The sequence below is a fragment of the Cornus florida genome, unplaced genomic scaffold (genome assembly GCF_030987335.1).
Source record: "Cornus florida cultivar Cherokee Brave unplaced genomic scaffold, ASM3098733v1 CherokeeBrave_3.0.0_Hap2_Chr08, whole genome shotgun sequence".
Lineage (NCBI taxonomy): Eukaryota > Viridiplantae > Streptophyta > Magnoliopsida > Cornales > Cornaceae > Cornus > Cornus florida.
The window spans coordinates 3151058-3169787 of NW_026775578.1; the positions used below are offsets into that span (position 1 = coordinate 3151058).

General features: G+C 35.6%; 1 protein-coding gene and 1 non-coding gene across 3 annotated transcripts; both read right to left on the bottom strand.

Moving 5' to 3' along the window:
- Positions 1-2896: 2896 nt before the first annotated feature.
- Positions 2897-4342, bottom strand: LOC132268921 (adenylate isopentenyltransferase 3, chloroplastic). 2 transcript variants are annotated; one of them, XM_059769837.1, is made up of 2 exons: positions 3822-4342; positions 2897-3716 (listed from the first exon to the last, which is right to left on the bottom strand). In XM_059769837.1, the coding sequence occupies exons 1-2, from the start codon at positions 4084-4086 to the stop codon at positions 3070-3072; spliced, it is 912 nt and encodes a 303-aa protein (XP_059625820.1). In that variant the 5' UTR covers positions 4087-4342; the 3' UTR covers positions 2897-3069. The 2 variants fall into 2 exon arrangements, with proteins under 2 accessions (XP_059625820.1, XP_059625819.1); XM_059769836.1 differs by having other exon boundaries at positions 2897-4342.
- Positions 4343-13806: 9464 nt separating this feature from the next.
- Positions 13807-13907, bottom strand: LOC132271996 (U6 spliceosomal RNA). Its single transcript, XR_009469945.1, has one exon. It is a non-coding gene; the product is annotated as a U6 spliceosomal RNA (small nuclear RNA).
- Between the last annotated feature and the right edge of the window lie 4823 nt (positions 13908-18730).

Genomic DNA, 18730 nt, shown 5'->3' on the forward strand with positions numbered 1-18730 from the left:
GTCATTTTGATGTATGGGTGGAAAAGGTTTTGCTGTTGAGTTGGAACTTGAAGGGCAATGGATTGATCCTTGGTGACACAAATGAAAGATGGCTTGTGATGGTCGTCATAGGCCGAAACCTGCATTTCACCCAACTTGATCTCTGTTTTTATTTTGTGAATGTGAATAATATTCATACAGTTTGAGTTTTCTAGAATTAGTTTTGGTTTAGTAAAAGTTGGTAACCTCAACTTAACTGAACAAAGGTTGTCCCGCTTGGTTTTCAAAATGGAGAAGAAAAGGCATCTTAAATATCAAAGTGTGAGTCTATTCCCATTAGTGTAATGTGTCATTCAATTTCCATGTATTATTGTTCTGCAAGCATAACTATAATAGGGGATCTCCACCATTTACAGGATTGCATTCTCCGAATGCCAAATAATTTTATTTTATATTTCAGAAGCAAATTGCAAAATTCTATAATAACAGGCTGAAACTTAACTTTGTATTCATGCTTTGTTTAATCTTATGATTTATGTAGCAGTAGCTGGTTAAAGGCTCTATGAAGTTGGGTGTTTATGATACATTTTATTCTAAGAAATTCTTCAATTGAAAGTATATAATCTCCTATTTTTGGTTCAATATTTACCAGTATCAAATATAACTTTGTTAGGCAAGTATCTTTGTTGCTGAGACCGTTATTTTTTTAATTTTAACCATTAACAGTAGTTTAATATTATTTATGTATCTAATTGCAGACAGTTGTGTTTATATATTAAAGAAGTTCAATTTGTTAACCTACTTTGATGTTTTAGTTGGTGATTGGACCAATTGAAACAGTCATTTACCAAAGTGTACATTGCTGTTTTCGTGTTTAAAAAATTTACCTTTCTATGCGGAAACCTCTATTTTCCACCTACATGTGGTAGAAACAAGGTTGGCAACTTTGCACTGTGAAACCCAAGGGGCATTTAGTATTTCACCAGACAATAACTCCTCAAAGGCTCACACAAAATGAATGAGGCATCTTAAACCATTCAGAACCTAAACTCCTTCATTACTTCAACTACCGTACAACAGTCTCTTGGTCATTCCAGTTTCTTTAATCAACCCACTAGGTTACCTAACTTTAGGAAATGAAAAGCTTATGAATGCTCTGGTATAAATATTGAGGCAAGGAATACTTGCAACCACTATCCTTTCCTGTTTCTTCGGGCATGTTGGCAGAGGTAAGAGGCATGGGTAGGACCAACATTCTTAATTTAGTACTGTTGATGGTATTTCTGTTACTCAATCCCAAGACAAAGTGCTCTCCAGCAGTCCCACCTATACCTGTTCGTCCGCTCTGCGCCTCCCAGTTTGCACTTGTGAACCATGCATGCTCACTGCTGCCATTCAACCCAGGGCCCCCTCCCACACCTCCCTCGCCTCCTGATGATGATGGTAATGAGCAAGAGCACGGACACGGACACGGACACAGACGTGGACATGGGCATGGACACGGGCACAGACATGGACACAGGCATCATAGACACCAAGAAACACCTGTAGAACAGGATTGTTGCCGGTGGGTGAAGGAGGTGGACGCCGAGTGTGTGTGTGAGTTGCTGGTTTACTTGCCCCCTTTTCTGTCTAGGCCCGTGCACCAATTCTCCGTTATAGTTGGTGATGCATGCAACGTCACTTATCCATGTGGGGGTCGAATAAGGATTTAAATGTCACAATTTCTGTCTGATGAAGCTAAAATATCCAACTTAATTTGGAAGTTATAGGTTTCGTGTTTTGTTACATGTCTTGGCTTTGTAAGTTTCTTATTATGGTTATTTACCATTTCATTGTGTTGCATCTTTTACAAATTATGACTGTTTGAAGCTGTTGGCTTGGTAAAATAACTACAGTTTCAAAAAACCTTAATATGAAATAAACTTTAGCATTCGAAAGTTCCCATAAAGAAGTGTACTCGATTAACCTTACAATAGCATATGAAGACAGTACAATCGATCTTTCAGTAAGGGAGTCATCCAGGGAAAAAGTGAACCGTTCTGAGTACCTGTACCAATTTTAGTCCCGAGTCTCCAAGATAAATGTACACTGGTCTTGAATTAACTACTAAACTGATATGAATCAGACAAAGCCAAGGTTTTAGACTTTTAGGTCCCTCTGGTCTTATGGTTCGTGACAAATGATGAAAACCGCTATAAATTGTCATCAGGTAGATGCAGCTGCACGAGGACGCTGAAATTTCGATACCATTGCATTTAATGGCAATTAGCTGCCAGTTGCCACACTGTGTTTGTGTTTTTGTTTGTGCTAGTGTGCTCCTGTAATAATATATTCGATGGATTGCGGACCTCAAATGGAGTTATATGCTTATCTTTATATATGAAGAATGGTTACATTTATCAGTGTCAGTTGATTGTGTCAATTTTTGTGGCGATGAATTGCTGCTTTCCAGCTAAATGCATTTGTAGGTTTTCATGCAAACGACAGTTGGTCTCTGCTTCCTGCAACAGGTTGGTTTCATGTATTTAACACAGGACAAGGAAAAATATTATTTGAATTTGATGGTATAGAGTTTTTTTTCTACAGAGTATTAGGAACTGCTGTAGATGAGACGAGTTCATTAGACAAGACTACACAGATTTGGGTGATTGTATAGATGGATTGGCATATTTATTGAAATTTTCTTTTTTCCTAGTTTGTTTGTTGAAATTTACCTTTTCATTTGTACTGTAACTTCTTATTAATGGACATCATTTCTGTTACTTACCAAGAAAAGGATATTGTTTATGTGGGATAATATTCTTAATTTTATATTCCCACGAAAGCATCAAAGATAACTAGATTCACAACTGTAACCAAGGAATTTATTAATGGATATCAGTTAGTGTTACTTACCGGGAAAAAAGAAAAGAAATTAAAGAAAAGGATATTGTTTATGTTGCTCTATAATGTTAATGTGGGATCATATTCTTAATTTTATATTCCGACAAAAGCATCAAAGATAACTAGATTCACAACTGTAACCACGGAATTTATAAATTAGACCTTTTACTCCTCTCTTGAAAAAGTAGGCCAAGTTGTACTGTACTATATAGAAGTCACAACTTGCTGCTTTCTAGTGAGTTGCAGCTGCCATGGCTGTCCCCATTGCCGCGGCTCCTCTAATGGCGGTAGCCACGGCACTGGGGTAGACCTCAGGCCGGCCGAAATCATTAAGAAATCGCTCACTATCATGCTGCTGGGTCCGGCCACCATCTCCTCCCAAGCCTCATCAGCTTCTCTGCCGCGTTTTCTGAACACATCGGTGGCATCAAGCCGATGCACCTTCCACCCCCTGACATTCCGTAGCCTATGTATTTTGTCCAGCTGCCTTTTGGCCAATTGGCTTGTGTTGTTCTTGATTGCCTGTATTGCTGCTTGAAGTAGCGAATCATTTCTGATGCCATTATAACATCTCTGGGCTCTGAAGTATGGATCAAATTCAGGGATGCCAATTGCCCTCCTTATTCCCCTTGAATAATCGGCGTCTGGTGTGAACATTTCTCTAGCCTCCTCCACCATGCCGGCCTCAACCATCTGATCAACTCGCCTGGATAAGGCTGAATGGAGCACAGGCATTGACACGTCCACCCAAAGGAAGCAACACTCGTACCTTGGTCGGAACTCGGATGTTTCATCTTCGATTAGTGCTTCCATGTATGAGTTGGAGCCTCCAACGATGATTGGAAGCTGCCCTGTGTTTACAATTGATTTCACAGCGTGTGAAGCCATGTTACAGAAATTTGTGGCACTAAAATCCGCATTAGGATCTATTACTCCTAAGAGATGGTGAGGTATACCTCGGCTCTCTTCTTCGGTGATCTTGTTGGTGACAATGTCCAGTCCTTTGTATACTTGCATTTTATCGGAGTTCACTATCTCTGCAGAAGGGAAGCGGGTGGCAAGGTCGATGGAGAGTCTGGACTTGCCGGTCCCTGTTGCTCCCATCACAACCACCACCTTATCTTTCGGTGGCCAGAGCTCGAGGACTTGAGTGTTGATCCGACCGGTGGGAAGGTTCAGTAAAGGCGGTTCTGGTCTGCGCATGAGCATAGATATTCGCATGGTCTAACAAATAATTAAGTATATATGCCTAAAAACAATATGCTCTTGTGACACACCTTTAGTAAGTGAAGCCTATATATATGTGTGTATGTATCATATATTTATAATTAGAAATGGCTGCGAATGGATGGATGTGAGAATGAAATAATGCAATGCACATGCAATCTAGGCAACCAAATTTTTGAATATTACAATCAAAGATGTATGTATACACACACCGCGAACTGCACAAGTCATATGAGCGATAGGGTTGGAGTATTTATGGAAAAATCGAAGTAGTGAATGGGTGTTCTATAATGTAGTCAACTACAAGTTGGATGAGTGCTGATTCCAACCATAAAAGTTTTCTACTTTTTTTTTGTTCTAGTGGACCTCTTTATTATTTCAAGTGTTATTTATTTTTAACAATACACACGGTTCGAACACTTAATATTTTGGTTAGAAGAGATCATATAATCTGAACTAATAGATCTCTTTAATCATACACATGATTAGAACACTCAATTTTTTAAGAAAGAAAAATCGTAAAACCTGAACTAATGCTCATTGATAAAGCTAAACGATATCTTTAAAAACTCCCTCATTTAATAATATTATGGAAGGGAATGTTGTTTTAGACAGTGCAGTGGTCAGAAGAGGTTCTTTTTATTTTTTTCGTTTTTTTTTCCTCTTCTTATTTTTTTGATTCTTTAAAAGTGATTATAGTATGAGCAAATGGTGGAAGAATATGATTTAATTAATGCTTATGCTTGTCCTTCAAGGGCATTAATAATTTGTTGGCATGTTCATTGGTCAGGTCACTAATCATATTTTTCATATAAATTATTGCACAAGATAACATATACTAAAAAAAATTACCTTTTTTGTCTTTTGGAAATAGAATGTCTTGTTAAAAAAAAAAATCTTTTGTTCTAAATAATGCTAAAATAAACCGGATGAATAGCTCCAAAATAACTAGCTGAGTTTGACGTGGATGTGTACATCTGAAGGCTAGAAAACATGGTGTAGAAGTGAAAATAAAAAGACACAATAAAGAAGATATGGGTTAAACCTACTATATATTTTCTTGCGGATAGCAATAGCCTTTTGTAATATAGCAATGAGATTATCTTTGTCCGGTAATTATAATTTGATTTTAATGTACAAACCAAACTTGTATCTATATTCGGTTAACAAGGATCATGATTGAAAATTACTTGATCATATTCCTTTGAAGAAGAAACATTAAATTTGTAATCTTAAACAAGGGGTTGGATTAACTATTCAATCAAATAATATTGAGCATGTTGCAAAGCCCTGGGTATAAACAGGGTAGATATCATTCCCGCTGCTCGAGCTTTTGCAAAAGTCGTTCTCTAAAATCGATACTCTATGGAATCATATCGATTGATTAAATGGTCAGAAGAAAAAGTTATTTTGGGGGAGGATGTTATGCACCATCGTTTTCCTCCTTGATGTAGTTTAAATTATTTGTTTAAAAGTGAATTTCATGCTACTATAATAACGAAAGTTTCATTGATAAAGAGTGATGAACATCACTCGAAAATGATTTTGTGAATTCTGTTGGCTGGAGAAGATTTAGACAATGGAACCGTGATTTTTCCCCATAACTATCATTCTCGTTGCTCGAGCTTTAGCAAAAGCCATTCAATGGAATCGATACTCTATGGAAACATATCGATTGATTAAATGGCCTGAAAGAGAACATTGTTATGGGGGAGGAAGCTATGTACAATCGTTTTCCTCCCGGATGCAGTTTAAATTATTTGTTTAAAGGCGAATTTCACATAATAACAAACGAAAGTTTCATTGATAATGAGTGATGCACATCACTCAAAAATGTTTTTAAATTTTGTTGGCGGAGAAGATTTAGATAATGGAACCATGATTTTAATTTCAGTCCTACTATTTTCTTGTGGATAGCAATAGGCTTCTGTTATATAACAATGAGATTATCTTAGTCCAGTAATTATAATTTGACTTTAATGTACAATATGGTTCACAAGATCATGATTGAAAATTACTTGATCCTATTAGAGGAAGAGGCGAAATATAATCAATTTGAATTTGGTGTCATTCAAAATCTTTGTGAAACATTGAATTTGTTATCTCAAACAAGGGGCTTGATTAACTATTTAATCAAATGATATTGAGCATGTTGCAAAAGTCTTGGGTATAAACACGGTAGCTATCATTTCGGTTGCTCAAGCTTTAGCAAAAGTCGTTCTATGGAATCGATACTCTATAAAATTGTATCAATTGATTAAATGGCCCGAAAGATAACGTTGTTATGAAAGAAGATATTATATTACAGTTTAAATTATTTGTATAAAAGTGAATTTCACACTATTATAATTTTATTAATAATGAGTAATGAAGAAAATGATATTGTGAATTCTGTTGGCCGGCGAAGATTTAGATAATGGAGTCGTGATTTTCTAACACCGAAGAGAATTTGGATCCTGAGTTAATGCTGAGGTATAGGATAAAAAGTAGGATTTTAATCAGCTGCAATTTCTTCTAATGGTAGTCTAATCATTAGGGTATCTTTTCGATGGAAATGTGGGGCTAGCACTTAATTCTCAACCTTAAAGTTGACCCAGCGAGCATTGAAATAATTTAAAAAAAAGATTCATGACAATGACCTTGATGCTGAAGCTCTCCAAATCAACATCTGATTCTCTTATGCAACTTGTAATCCCAAAGTGTTTACCGTACCATTCCGAGTATTCCCAATTCAGGGATCATTTGCAATTGATGATAGTAAAAATTAATAATCTTGCTTCGAAGTTATCAAATATATCAAAAATCTCATTAAACTACAATGAAAAATAAGAATTATTTAAGCTAACGATATAATTTTTTTTACGATCAGAGAAGAGAAGAGGGGATTGACTTTAAACCCGATTGCGTAGATAAAAGGGTGCATATTTAGACTAAACGAGCATAATTTGGATGAAAAATGCGTTTTGCGTTTGACTTTGAAACCGGTTGCATAGACAAAAGGTGAATGTTTAAGACTAAATGAGCATAATTTGAAAGAAAAATGTGTTTTGCATTTGGACCCCAAATTGAATGAATCAACGTGATTTCTAGCAACTTTCACCAGACCAATCATTGTTTTCTCAATTCTTCTTGCAGCTTTCCCGTCTTGTCATTAGTAAAGAAAAAAAAAAAAGTATAAATGAACTGACTTTGGTATCACTGGCTAGTTTACACGTAAAACAGTCATTGGATAGAGTCGAGGACGATGGAATTGTGTGAGATGATCTTAAAAAAAGTCTTTGTTTTTGGATCAAGAAGTTTGCATTAGTGCAAGAACCCATCCCATCACTTGGCGTGAATATTGGCTTAATCATAGCCGCTTTGAACTGAAGTTCCACAGAAACTATGGTCACATCATGGTGCGATATATATGCAGTATTTGGCGGTAATGGAGTACAACATACTTACCACCACAATCACCAAAATCAAATATATATATATATATATATATATATATATATAAGATGTGTGTTAATCAAGAAAAGAATAATCCATATACCATTTTATACCCATCAGTTAGTTGGGTGTTATTAGGCGTTTTTTTGTTGTAATTTGGAGGTCACAATTCTATAAATCAGGGAATTATACACATCTGAAATTGACAGAAGCCTCGTGCATTTAACTATCGAAATGAAATGATTTTGTAGTTATTATTGTGTAAAAAGATAACAAGTTTGAGAAATGTGACGGTAGGTATATGGGTATAAAATTGATGGATGGAAATGGTAATGAGAATAAATGCCTTAGGCTAAGATATCTGCGATGGGGATGGGAAGTGGGGATGGGATGGGATGGGTTGGGTTGGGGTGGTGCATGACAACTATATATAATTTGATGATGAGACGGTCACAACTCAGAAGCCACTGAATTTTGTGGGTCAGGACCACCACAAACCAAAAGCACCAGTATGTATTCTTGACTGGTCTTCGCATATTGGCGGTTCCTTCTCCAAAGGACAATCAATTTGTCCTTGGCCTCTCTCTTGTGCTCTCGCCAATTCCCTTATCTTGGCATCAAAATATTCCGCTCCTTTTTTTTTACCAATTTAAACCCCCATCATCAGTATTAATAAGATTAACAACAGGCTTGATATGGATTCTTTGGATCTCTACAAGGCCCATTGGACTATTTTCATAGTCTCCACTTTACTGGACCTTCTACATGTAAGCCCTAGGTCTCGGCTAGTCCTGTGCAGCCCCTTTTCTCCCATAAAGCCCATTTGCAGGAAGGTCAGTGGAACCATGGTTGCTCTTTATAAGGTTCCACTATTGATTGATAGAACGATAGATAGACGAACAAAACAGCGAGCCTTGATACGCAACTACAGGCTTGGATAAGCAACAAAGTTTGGAAAAAAAATGGGCAGGCCCAATTTTCTGTGAATCTGTAGGCCCAAAATTTAGGTCCAATCCCAACCCAGAATTTTCTTTCCAGCATAGTTCTGGGTCCAATTGCATGTGCCGCTTTATTGTCGACATTGCACCAACAATTATTGATCCAGGACGGTGCGAGTCCCATATGGTCCTGTCTCTGAATCGTTATGGGCAATGTTGATAATCCAAACATTGTTCTTTCATATATATAAATATATTTATATTTCAATCTTTGTTCTTTCATTATGGTAGAGGGGGAAAATTGTCAAATTTAGTTGTCATTCTCATAATAAATAAATAAATAAATAACTTTGCTCCTAATAGAAATTGAAAGTATACAGTTGGGATCCATTAGATTTGACGGTGACTTATTTTCTTATTTTCACCTGCAAAACAGTCCCAAAAACAAAAAAAAATTTATTACATTGTAAAAAAAATATATATATATATGTAGTTTCAAACTTTTGTTCATGTTTAATCTGAAAGCAATAAATACAAACTTCACGAGCCTAAGAACATTTAACCCTTAAAAATAAATCACTACAATCCTACATTTAAAAACAAAAAAATAAAAGGGGGGTGTTGGGTCACAATAATGGTGATTCAGTCGCAATGTTTGCAAAACAATGCAGGAAGGAAAAAAAGGTAAAAAAAATTATCATATAAACGCTTAGGAGAAATTTTGTTTATTACATGGCCGGATAAAAAATAATATAAGACAATGAAAAGTCCTTAATTATCTTAGGCAAAGAAATTATAGCAAACAATTCTTTTTGAATCTCGGTTTTCAGAAATAAATTTTCTTTAAAAAAAAAAATTACATATTATTTGTTTTTTTCTTTTCATACTTTGTGAAGTTTTCCTTTGTATTCTGTTTTCTTTTTGAATTAAACCTCTTGGAAACCAATAAAAGGGTTTTCAAAACTAGATAACAACACAAGACCTACTGCAACTCTCTCATGGCCCTTCAAACCCTAAACCTCCGAATCCCCTCTACCATTCTTTATAAATTAATTGATTTACCCCCAAAAAAAAAAATTGGAAAAAGAAAATAAAGTGTTTTTTAAAAAATAAATAACTTTATTTTTTATTTTTGTATTTTGTTCCTTTTATTTTCTTATTTATTTAATGTTTCGGTGAAGTTTTCCTTCTATAATTATGTTTCCCTTTCAATTAAGAACAAGGATCCTTATGAAAGGGTGAAACCAAATCTTAAACCCTATAAAAAGGTTTCAAAGTACAGAATAAAAAAACACAAGCTTTAAGACCTAAACCTCAAAAACATTAGCTTTGAATCCATTCCCTCACCCCATGCTATATAAATAAAAAATAAAAAAAATCAAGGTCCTGTTTATACCTCCTCTCTACATCCTCCGCCAAGTATGAGTGCGCGAATTATGTACTATTTATTGTATGAGTACTGTGATATTTTGACATTCATGTCTATGGTGAGTTGGTTGCAAGTCTTTCCATGGACATACATGCCCCCAATCAGGTGTGTGATGAGTTGGTTGCGAGACATAAATAAAGATATTCCGTGGGAACGCATGCCGTTTTCGGCCATGCAAAACTTGTGCTACTTCTTCTTGAGTCTCTTTAGAGTTATCTTTCCACCTATCTTTCCATCCATGGAGGTTCTCGATGTCTGCTCAATTGTTACTTGGATGGCGTTGGATACCCTTGTTACCATTCCCTACAGGAGTCATTATTAAGAACAAAATTTCAAGTGGAGTCATGGTTGCTCTGCTATGATGTGATACTCTTTTAATGAATTTTGGTTCCACTGTATTGGTTGGTTAGTGCCGGACTTTTTGGGATGCCGATGAAAATCATCATGGATATGGCATCCAATGGTGTGCCATTTTCGGATGTTGATGAAGATCACCGTGGATGGTTGGTAGAGGCACGGATCTTTACCTTTAATTTATTTCGTCCCCGGTTATTTCCCCTCTGTTGATTGCTAACCCAAGATTTCTTTTCATGTTTTTATTTAATTTTTTTCCCTTTTCTTCTTTTTATGTTACGTTGTAAAAAGCAAAGTGAAGTTCCTTGATAATATTTGCTATGGTTTGATTTGTGTTGAATATGGCAACTTTTAACTTGGCAGTATAAAGTTGGATCAATATTGAAAAAGGCAATACACTTGCCGACTTGGTTTATTCTTGGGTTTTTTTCTTTAGCTTCTTAAACTGCTGACGTGGAAGATGTAATCTCACCAACCAATATATTATTTGGTTTATTCTTTATTTTTTTCTTTAGCTTAAACTGCTGACGTGGAAGATGTAATCTCACCGACCAATGAGAGCTTGACAAGTCACCCAACACAGACCCACTTTATCTATATATACCATCAGGCGCATACATACACAATATATATATATATATACACGGGTAAGTGCAAAAAACACCCCTGTATTTTCAAAAGTGTGCAAATAACACCCTTAATGTTCAAACGCCACTTTGTAGTTTCAAAAAAGTGCAAATAAGGGTTTCTGACCAAGAAAATTGGCATGTACCGTGCATGTGACTAAAAGTTGCCTTTTAATACCAAAACTACCCTTTTGCACTACCCAAAATGCCCACAGGAGTTTTTTTGCACACTTTTGAAAATACATGAGGGTTTTTTGTAAACAAGAAAATAATTTTTAAATTTTGTTTTTCTCTCCTATTTTGTAAATATATTACTCATTATATTCATATTTCTCTCTTACTTATATTATATCCTTCATTTCTATATATAATACTCATATTTCTATATATATATATATATATTCATTCTCTGCGTTTTTTTTTTCTTCTTATTTGTATTAATTAATTTTCTTTCTATAAATAATCTATATATAATAGACATATTTTATATATATAATATTTATTATATTTATATTTCTATTATTTATTTACTATTTATATTATCCAATAGCCTAGTTAGTGGAGTAACTAGCTTCCAAAAGCAAGTATGTCCGTGTTCGAGATTTATTTGACACTTGTATATCAAAGCAGCACAATTTTAAAGAAAGGCCAATGGGAGGTGCAGGACATATATTATGAAAGAAAGCCATGGAGTTGAAGAGGTTTATAGAATTATCATCTACTTCAATACTAGCAATGTTAACAGTCAGTCTCTTCATCTTTGACTTTCAATTTGAAGATGTTATTGAGGTTCCAACCCATCTGTAAAAGAAGCTTCAGTGATTCCCTTAATATTCCTCAAGAAACATTGGAGCTCAATAATGCACAGAGCAACTTTAGAAGCTACCGAATTTGCAGTCAGTAAATCTGGCTACGTATTTACACACACAACCCTCTACTAGCTCAACTTCTTTAAATTTTCTACTTAATTTACATTCAACAAACTGCCTGTAACTAGTATTAATCTAGTACAAGTTAATCACAGTTCAGGAGGGAATCGATATCAGGAGTTACAATAGCCCACTTGTTGAGTTCTCCAAGCATACTACAATTTTTATTTATTTACTTACTTTTTGTGTGATGCTCCATAAATTCTCACTAAAGTGACTAAAATTGTGCAATGTGAAATCAACAGAGGATTTGGATGGATTATGGTTACACAGAAGAGTTTGGAAAAGGTAAATTGTGAGATTTTGAAAAGCTTCCGGATTCGCCCTCTTCCACTACGCCCACCCAATTCCCCCACCTCTGCCAAAATTCCGCCGCCGAGCTCAATTCCATCGCCATCGTCCTCCATTGCTGCTGCCCCATACCTTGTAACTTCTTATTTTTGTTCTGACCCACGAAACCCTCCTCTAATATTCCTCAATCACAACGGCCTCGATCACAATCCAAGCTAATCCAAGAAAAACATATCAAAATCTATCTTCTCCAAATACTTTTTCACAACATCAACACTCAAAATCCGAGTAATCCAAGAAAAACTTATCAAAATCTCAAAATCGAAGGGAAGAATATATATATATATACAAGGGAAGAATTTTCTGAGGATGTGAAGGATTTTGCAGCCTTGTTTGTCTCTACCTTTGATCTTGATGATTTGATTGTGTCTCACTCGGAACTTCTTGAAGCAGGGTTCGATAATGATGGTTGATGATGCGGCGGTCAACAGCAAGGAGGACGATGAGGAGAACGGCAAGGCCGAGGGACAAAGGCGGCTTGAATGAAAACCCCCCTTCACCATCAACACCTTCGAGTTAAGAGAAAAGAGAGAAATTCAACAAAAATAAAAAATAATAAAAAAATAAATAAAATTAAAGCTTAGAAAAATAAGATTTCATTACCCACATTACTCAAAACGACGTAATATTAGTCGGTGTCTATTTGGGTAATTTCAACTTCTTCAAATTTTTTTTTTTTTTTTTTTATTATTATTGAATAAAGAATATTGGGGGTATTTTCGTATTTTTACCTACCCCTTTGACTTATTTGCGCTATTTTATAATCACATACATATATATATATAAGGTATATATTTGAAATCTATTGGGGAAATTCGTGTATGGAGGTGATGGTGTTGTTGTGGCGGCGGCGGCGGCGGGGCCTGTGGTCGGAGGAGGAGGAGGAGATAGATCTAGTGGAGGCAGTGGTGGTGTTGTGGCGGTAGCGACGGGGGTTGAAGTCGGAAGAGGAGATAGATCACCATGGATAGGAAGTAGTGGTGCTGTTGTGGCGGCGACGACGGGGATGAGGTCTGAGAAGAAGACGGATCACCATGGACGGCAACGATTCTTGGCCGACTATAACAAATCCTGAGTGCACTATGCCGCCGTTCGAGTCCTCTGTTCTGAAATCAAACGGCGATTTGAAGCCCTACAATCTCGAAGCTGATATGGACTACATCTTCGTTGGTTTTCTTTGCATTATTGGAATCGTGGCTAGTCCTTGCCGGATAGTTTGTTCATGTCGCCATCGTCCGGTCCGCTTCTCTTCGCCGTCGCTGGAATTGGAAGTGGAAGGTCACAAATCGCGCTTCTATATGTGTGTGTATATATATATTAGATAGATAGAACAAAAATAGCGGGTTAAAGATGCTGAAAGGAGAGTTTAATGGGTTTTGCATTTCACTTAGGGCTTTTGCCTCGGACGATTGGGGGATTTCGTGGTGGTGGTGTTGATGATTTAGGGTTTCAGTGATTATGAGAGATGAATTGCTGCGGTGAAAGGGTGGAAATGGTTGTTTTGTATGGTGGGTGAGCAGTGGTGGAGGTGCCAACTGTGGTAGTGGCTATGGTGACAGTCGGTGACAGTGGATGTGCCTCGTTAAATCCAAAACCTGATTAAGACGAAGAGGCGTTGAGGTTATTAGCTTTTTTTTTTTTTCGAAAGATAAAAAAATTTGGACCATTTCTTGATTTGTGTGGGTCATCCTTGCGCAGGGCCATGCTAATCTTATCTGTGTCGTTCCAATTTTATCAGATGTCCGGAAGGGACAAAAATTAAGTGACAATGCATTGGGGTTATTAGGGCCCGTTTGGCATGCACTTTGTTTTTGGCGTTTTGTTTTTGGCTAAAACAGAAACAGTGTTTTTGTTGTAAGAGTGTTTTGGGAAAAATTCGGAAGCTCGTTTGGGAACGATGTTTTGCTGTGGAAATGTCGAAAATAAAAACATGCAAAACATGTTTGGTAGGTCATGCGTTTCAAAAATTTTGAAGACAAAATATGTTTGGTCAGTCCAATTGCTGCCAAAAAATAAAAATAAAACAGAAACAAAAAAAACATGTTTGGTTATGTAATACCCCTAATTTTAAAAAGGATAGTCCTGGCTTTTATTTTAATTATTTATGTGTGTTTTTACTAAATTTATTATTTAAATTGTATTTTGTGCATTACTTGAATTAACTTGTTTTAAAAATTTGTTTAATTAATTATTTGCTTGATTGTTTGCATTTCGTGATTAATTGTTTTAACTAAAGCTGTTTTAGGTTAATTGGTTATTTAATTATGTTTCTTAAGTTTTGTTAATTATGTGTTTATGTAAATTAACTGTTTTATAATTTAAGGTTTAGGTTATTTAGCCGACACAGGTTTTAATTAGGTTCTTTGGGCCGGTTAAGAATTCGTTAGGGCTTGAATTAATTCAGGGTTGGTATAACTCTATAAATATATGGGTATACGTCTACCTAGAGTTTTTGTAAACCCTACTCACCACTTTCAGTAACAGAGTCATACAGAGAGTTGTGAGGGCAGAGAAACAGAGAGAGAGCTTGTGTGGTTTACAGAGAGAAACTTTAGGAGATCAAGGGAGGGATTCAAGGAGGAGTTCTGGTCTTAAATTGGAGTGGCAGAGGTTGTAACAACAAGTCGACATTGCCGGAATTTTTAGAGACGACAGTTAGAGTTTTTGATTCAAACTCTCAGAGGCAAGTCTTGTTTTTCTCTATCCCTCTAATCTGTGTTCTGTGCATGGTTAGGAAGACTCCAGGGATTAAACTAAGGCTTAATTATAACCTTTATGCATATTTGATCAATGTTTAACTTCATGGAATAGAATGTATACCATTTACAAGTACTTAAATATTCAACCAACGAATTAAACAAGTTTAAGTTGTACATAAAATGTTTGGAACAAAGCATTAACAATACATAGTTGTCACTAAAAATTGATAATAAGTTCATGAAGTGGATGATAATGGCAACGACACATCATCTTCATAATAGCACATGTGGCCTTCAAGAGAGCATCAACACACTTCATATCTGCAATAATAACATTTAAGTTGAAATATATTAACAATAATATCAACCAGTAATAGTAATATGATTTATATTACATACATATATTACAAGCTCACAATAGTAACAAATATATTACATATAAAAGAAAAAATATACCATCACTTTCAGAAGAATCAAGAGTACTGAAGAGAATTCCAAATTCGATCAGCAATAGTATTACGTAACTGATCCATTTCTTGAAGCTGAGTCGAAGATACATGCTCAACAATCTCATCATTTTAGTATATTGAATTCAGTGTGGATTGGAAGTTGGAACAATTATCACTCATCTAATATGAATACAATAATAAATACTGTATATTAATGATATAGCCATCAACCACCATTCAGCCCACTTACATCATTTTGCATATAGAATGATCATATATCTGTGCAAGTGTTTAACCTTTGGTGGCATGAGATGATGAGATCATGTTCTATACACCCAAAAGAAATTTCAAGCACAATCAAAAAGTAAATCTGAACTATGATCTCAGCAGGTTGTATGCATATTCTAGAAAAGGGACAGGTGAGAATAACAACTAATTGGTAAGAGGAATTTATAGTTTTTATGTGTGTGGAAAGAAAATATGTAAAAATAAATGAGGTTTTGCACTTCATGTTATTGGCTGGCTTAAAAGTTTAAAGGGACCAACGTAGGTGAAATTGTTTTTAACTACCCAAAATAATTTCAAATATAACTCAATGGGGTTTATACAATCTTATCTGCTATTGCAGTTGGGGAAGGTGGGAAATGGGTGGGGGGAAGGGCCACAGGCTCTCCTTTAAAAGCTGTGTTGGATCATGGAATTGGTGAAGAAAAGGAAAAACATATAAAGGGAAAGAGGGTTTCTTCATAACTCCTTTATAGCTTAAATAAGACAACATTTAAGATGATTAGGAATTCGCTGGGGGGGGGGGGTGTAATACCCCTAATTTTCAAAAGGATAGTCTCGGTATTTTGTTTAATTGTTTTCTGTTCATTAATTGTTTTGAATTATGTTTTAATTGACTTTTTAATTATTTGACTTGCTTGACTTATTTGTGTTATTTGAATTAATTAGTTGGTTTATTTATTTTCTTTGATTTAATTAATTATTTGAATTATTTACATTAATTGTGATAATTGTGATTATTTAAGTTAATTGTTTTAATTATTTATTTGGCTTTAATTTTCTATAAATTGTATGTTATTTTCTGTTTTACGTTAACTTGGAATTTTATTGTTTCTTTAATTGAATTAGTAATTAAATGTTTTAATTAATGACTAGGTATAAAAGTGTGGTTAGGGTTTTAATTCTGTTTAGGTTTAATTTAATGAGCCGATAGGGTTTATAAACTAGGTTGTGTTTATGGGTCGCGTTTTAGACTTTGGATATAATTGGACTTAGGGTTTTGGTTACCTATAAATATATAAGATAAGTCTGCTTAGGGTTTAAAAAAAAAATAAAACCAAAACACGTCTGTGGAAATAGAGACGAGGAACAGAGGAAGTTGTAGTAGAAATCGCCGGAGATCGTAGAAGACAACATAGAGATTTTTAACAAAAATCTCAAAAGGCAAGTTCTATCCTTACTCTCTCCCTTAGGCTTCGTGTTCTTTGCATTCCTAAACTGTTCCAGGATTAATTGTATCTTAAAACATTTCTCTGTTTGTGCTTAAGTTTGATATGTGTTGCATGGTTATTAAACTGTTAAAACTTGATAGTTGTGTGCATAATTCTTGATTTAAGTTCATAATTAATAATGGTATAAGGACTTAAACATGGACTGGGAACACACTAGGGTTAGGTTACAGGTTTTGGAAGTCAGAATAGTGAGGCATAGAGGCTGCAGAGTCCATCGGAGGAGGGAACGACGAAGCAGAGAGGGAGGGAGCCGGCTCTCCTTTGGAGGGAGCCGGCTCCCCTTAGTGTGGAGGTGGCTCCAAGAAACTAGAGCCAGTTCCAATGTTTAAAGGAGGCGGCTCCAATTTTTGGAGACGTCTCCTTGCTCAGTTTTTCAATTTTTCTTCGTTTCTAGTTGGTTTTTCATGCAGTGGATGATTCTGGAACTTTTCAGATGAGGTTAGAACTGAATATGTAATGTTTATAAGAGCCTCATGTCTGGGTTAAGGTTCTAGAAGGAGTGTTAATTAATCTGTCCACTTGGAATAGCTTGGACAGTAAAGAACTTGAACAAATAATTATACTATGTTTGGGTTGATAGACTTGCAGTGGTTAGTTCTCTGTGTTAGTTTTTCTGAGATGAACAATGGTTTCAGAACATGTTTTACCATATACCATGATCTTGTATTTGAATTATATATGGGTAGGATGCATTGAACTAAGTTTTAAATTTAGCATCAATTGGATTTTGTGAAACAACCAAAACTAAGCATGTATATATACATACTGTAATTCTATCTTGATGCTTGCACTATTACTGCTAGTACAACTGTTGGAGGAAATGAACTTGTTGATGGTTATATTAAATGTTTGTTATATCAACTGCTGGATGTGGACTCTACTGAGTCTGTGAAACATTAGAGATTAAGCATGCCTATGTATATGCTAAAGTTTTGTTTTGATGCTTTCATTAGTACTGCTAGTATCAATTTTTGGAGCATGGACCTTGTTGATATTTACCCCAAATGTCTATGATATCAACTACTGGATTTGGAATACTATTAATATTTAAACTTAGTATTATATCGGATTTTGTGTAACAGTATGTACTGACTATGTTTACTCTACTTATTGATGCTCACATCACTACTGTTGTTATCAATCATTGGATGTATGGAATTAGTTGATATTCGCTTCAGTTGCCGATATTATCAACTGCTGGATGGTTGGATAGTATACACCGGTATGGGACGGTGGTATACTAAGGACGGTTTGGTTTCAAAATACCAAAACCTACCTATTCTGGATTAATGAATGGATTAACTAAAAGTTAAATCCTATGGATTTGTAGTGTCATGGCAACAACTAGTTGAGCGGCACTACTATGGATTTTGAATGGATTTTAAATATGTTACTACTATGGTACCTCGATATGAGCATGAGTCTCAGGATCGACGGTTAGGAAGCGTATATGCATTGGGATGCATAGCTGGATACGATGGTTAGAGGTGTACCCTGTTTAGCTATAGGTACATATGCCCACTTCGTGTGTGTTTTAGCATGTTACTTCTATTCAGGTTGAGACCGGCCTGTAGTCCAGTGAGAGTCCTTTAGTGTGACTATATATATATTTACGGACTATTAGCTATTGCTGAATTGTTATGTATTGGGGGTCGAGAGGAGCACTATGCTTTTAGGAAAAAATGTATTGTCCTCGCAAAAACTCCCACAATGCATTTGGTAAGAGTCGAACTCTCTACCTTTCACTTTGAAAGGAGAGGAGATACAACTAGGCGATAAGCCTTGATGGTTACTTTGGGAAGAATATAGAGATGATATTTTATGGAGTTGATCCTGAGATTGTGTCTGTGTTTAAGTATTTCTATGATCTGAGTTTATATCAATACAGTGATTGCAATGTTTGTGTTCATG

Bases quoted from the DNA above. Each gene is read 5' to 3' on its own strand.
- LOC132268921 (XM_059769836.1), bottom strand. From the start codon at position 4,086: ATGCGAATATCTATGCTCATGCGCAGACCAGAACCGCCTTTACTGAAC.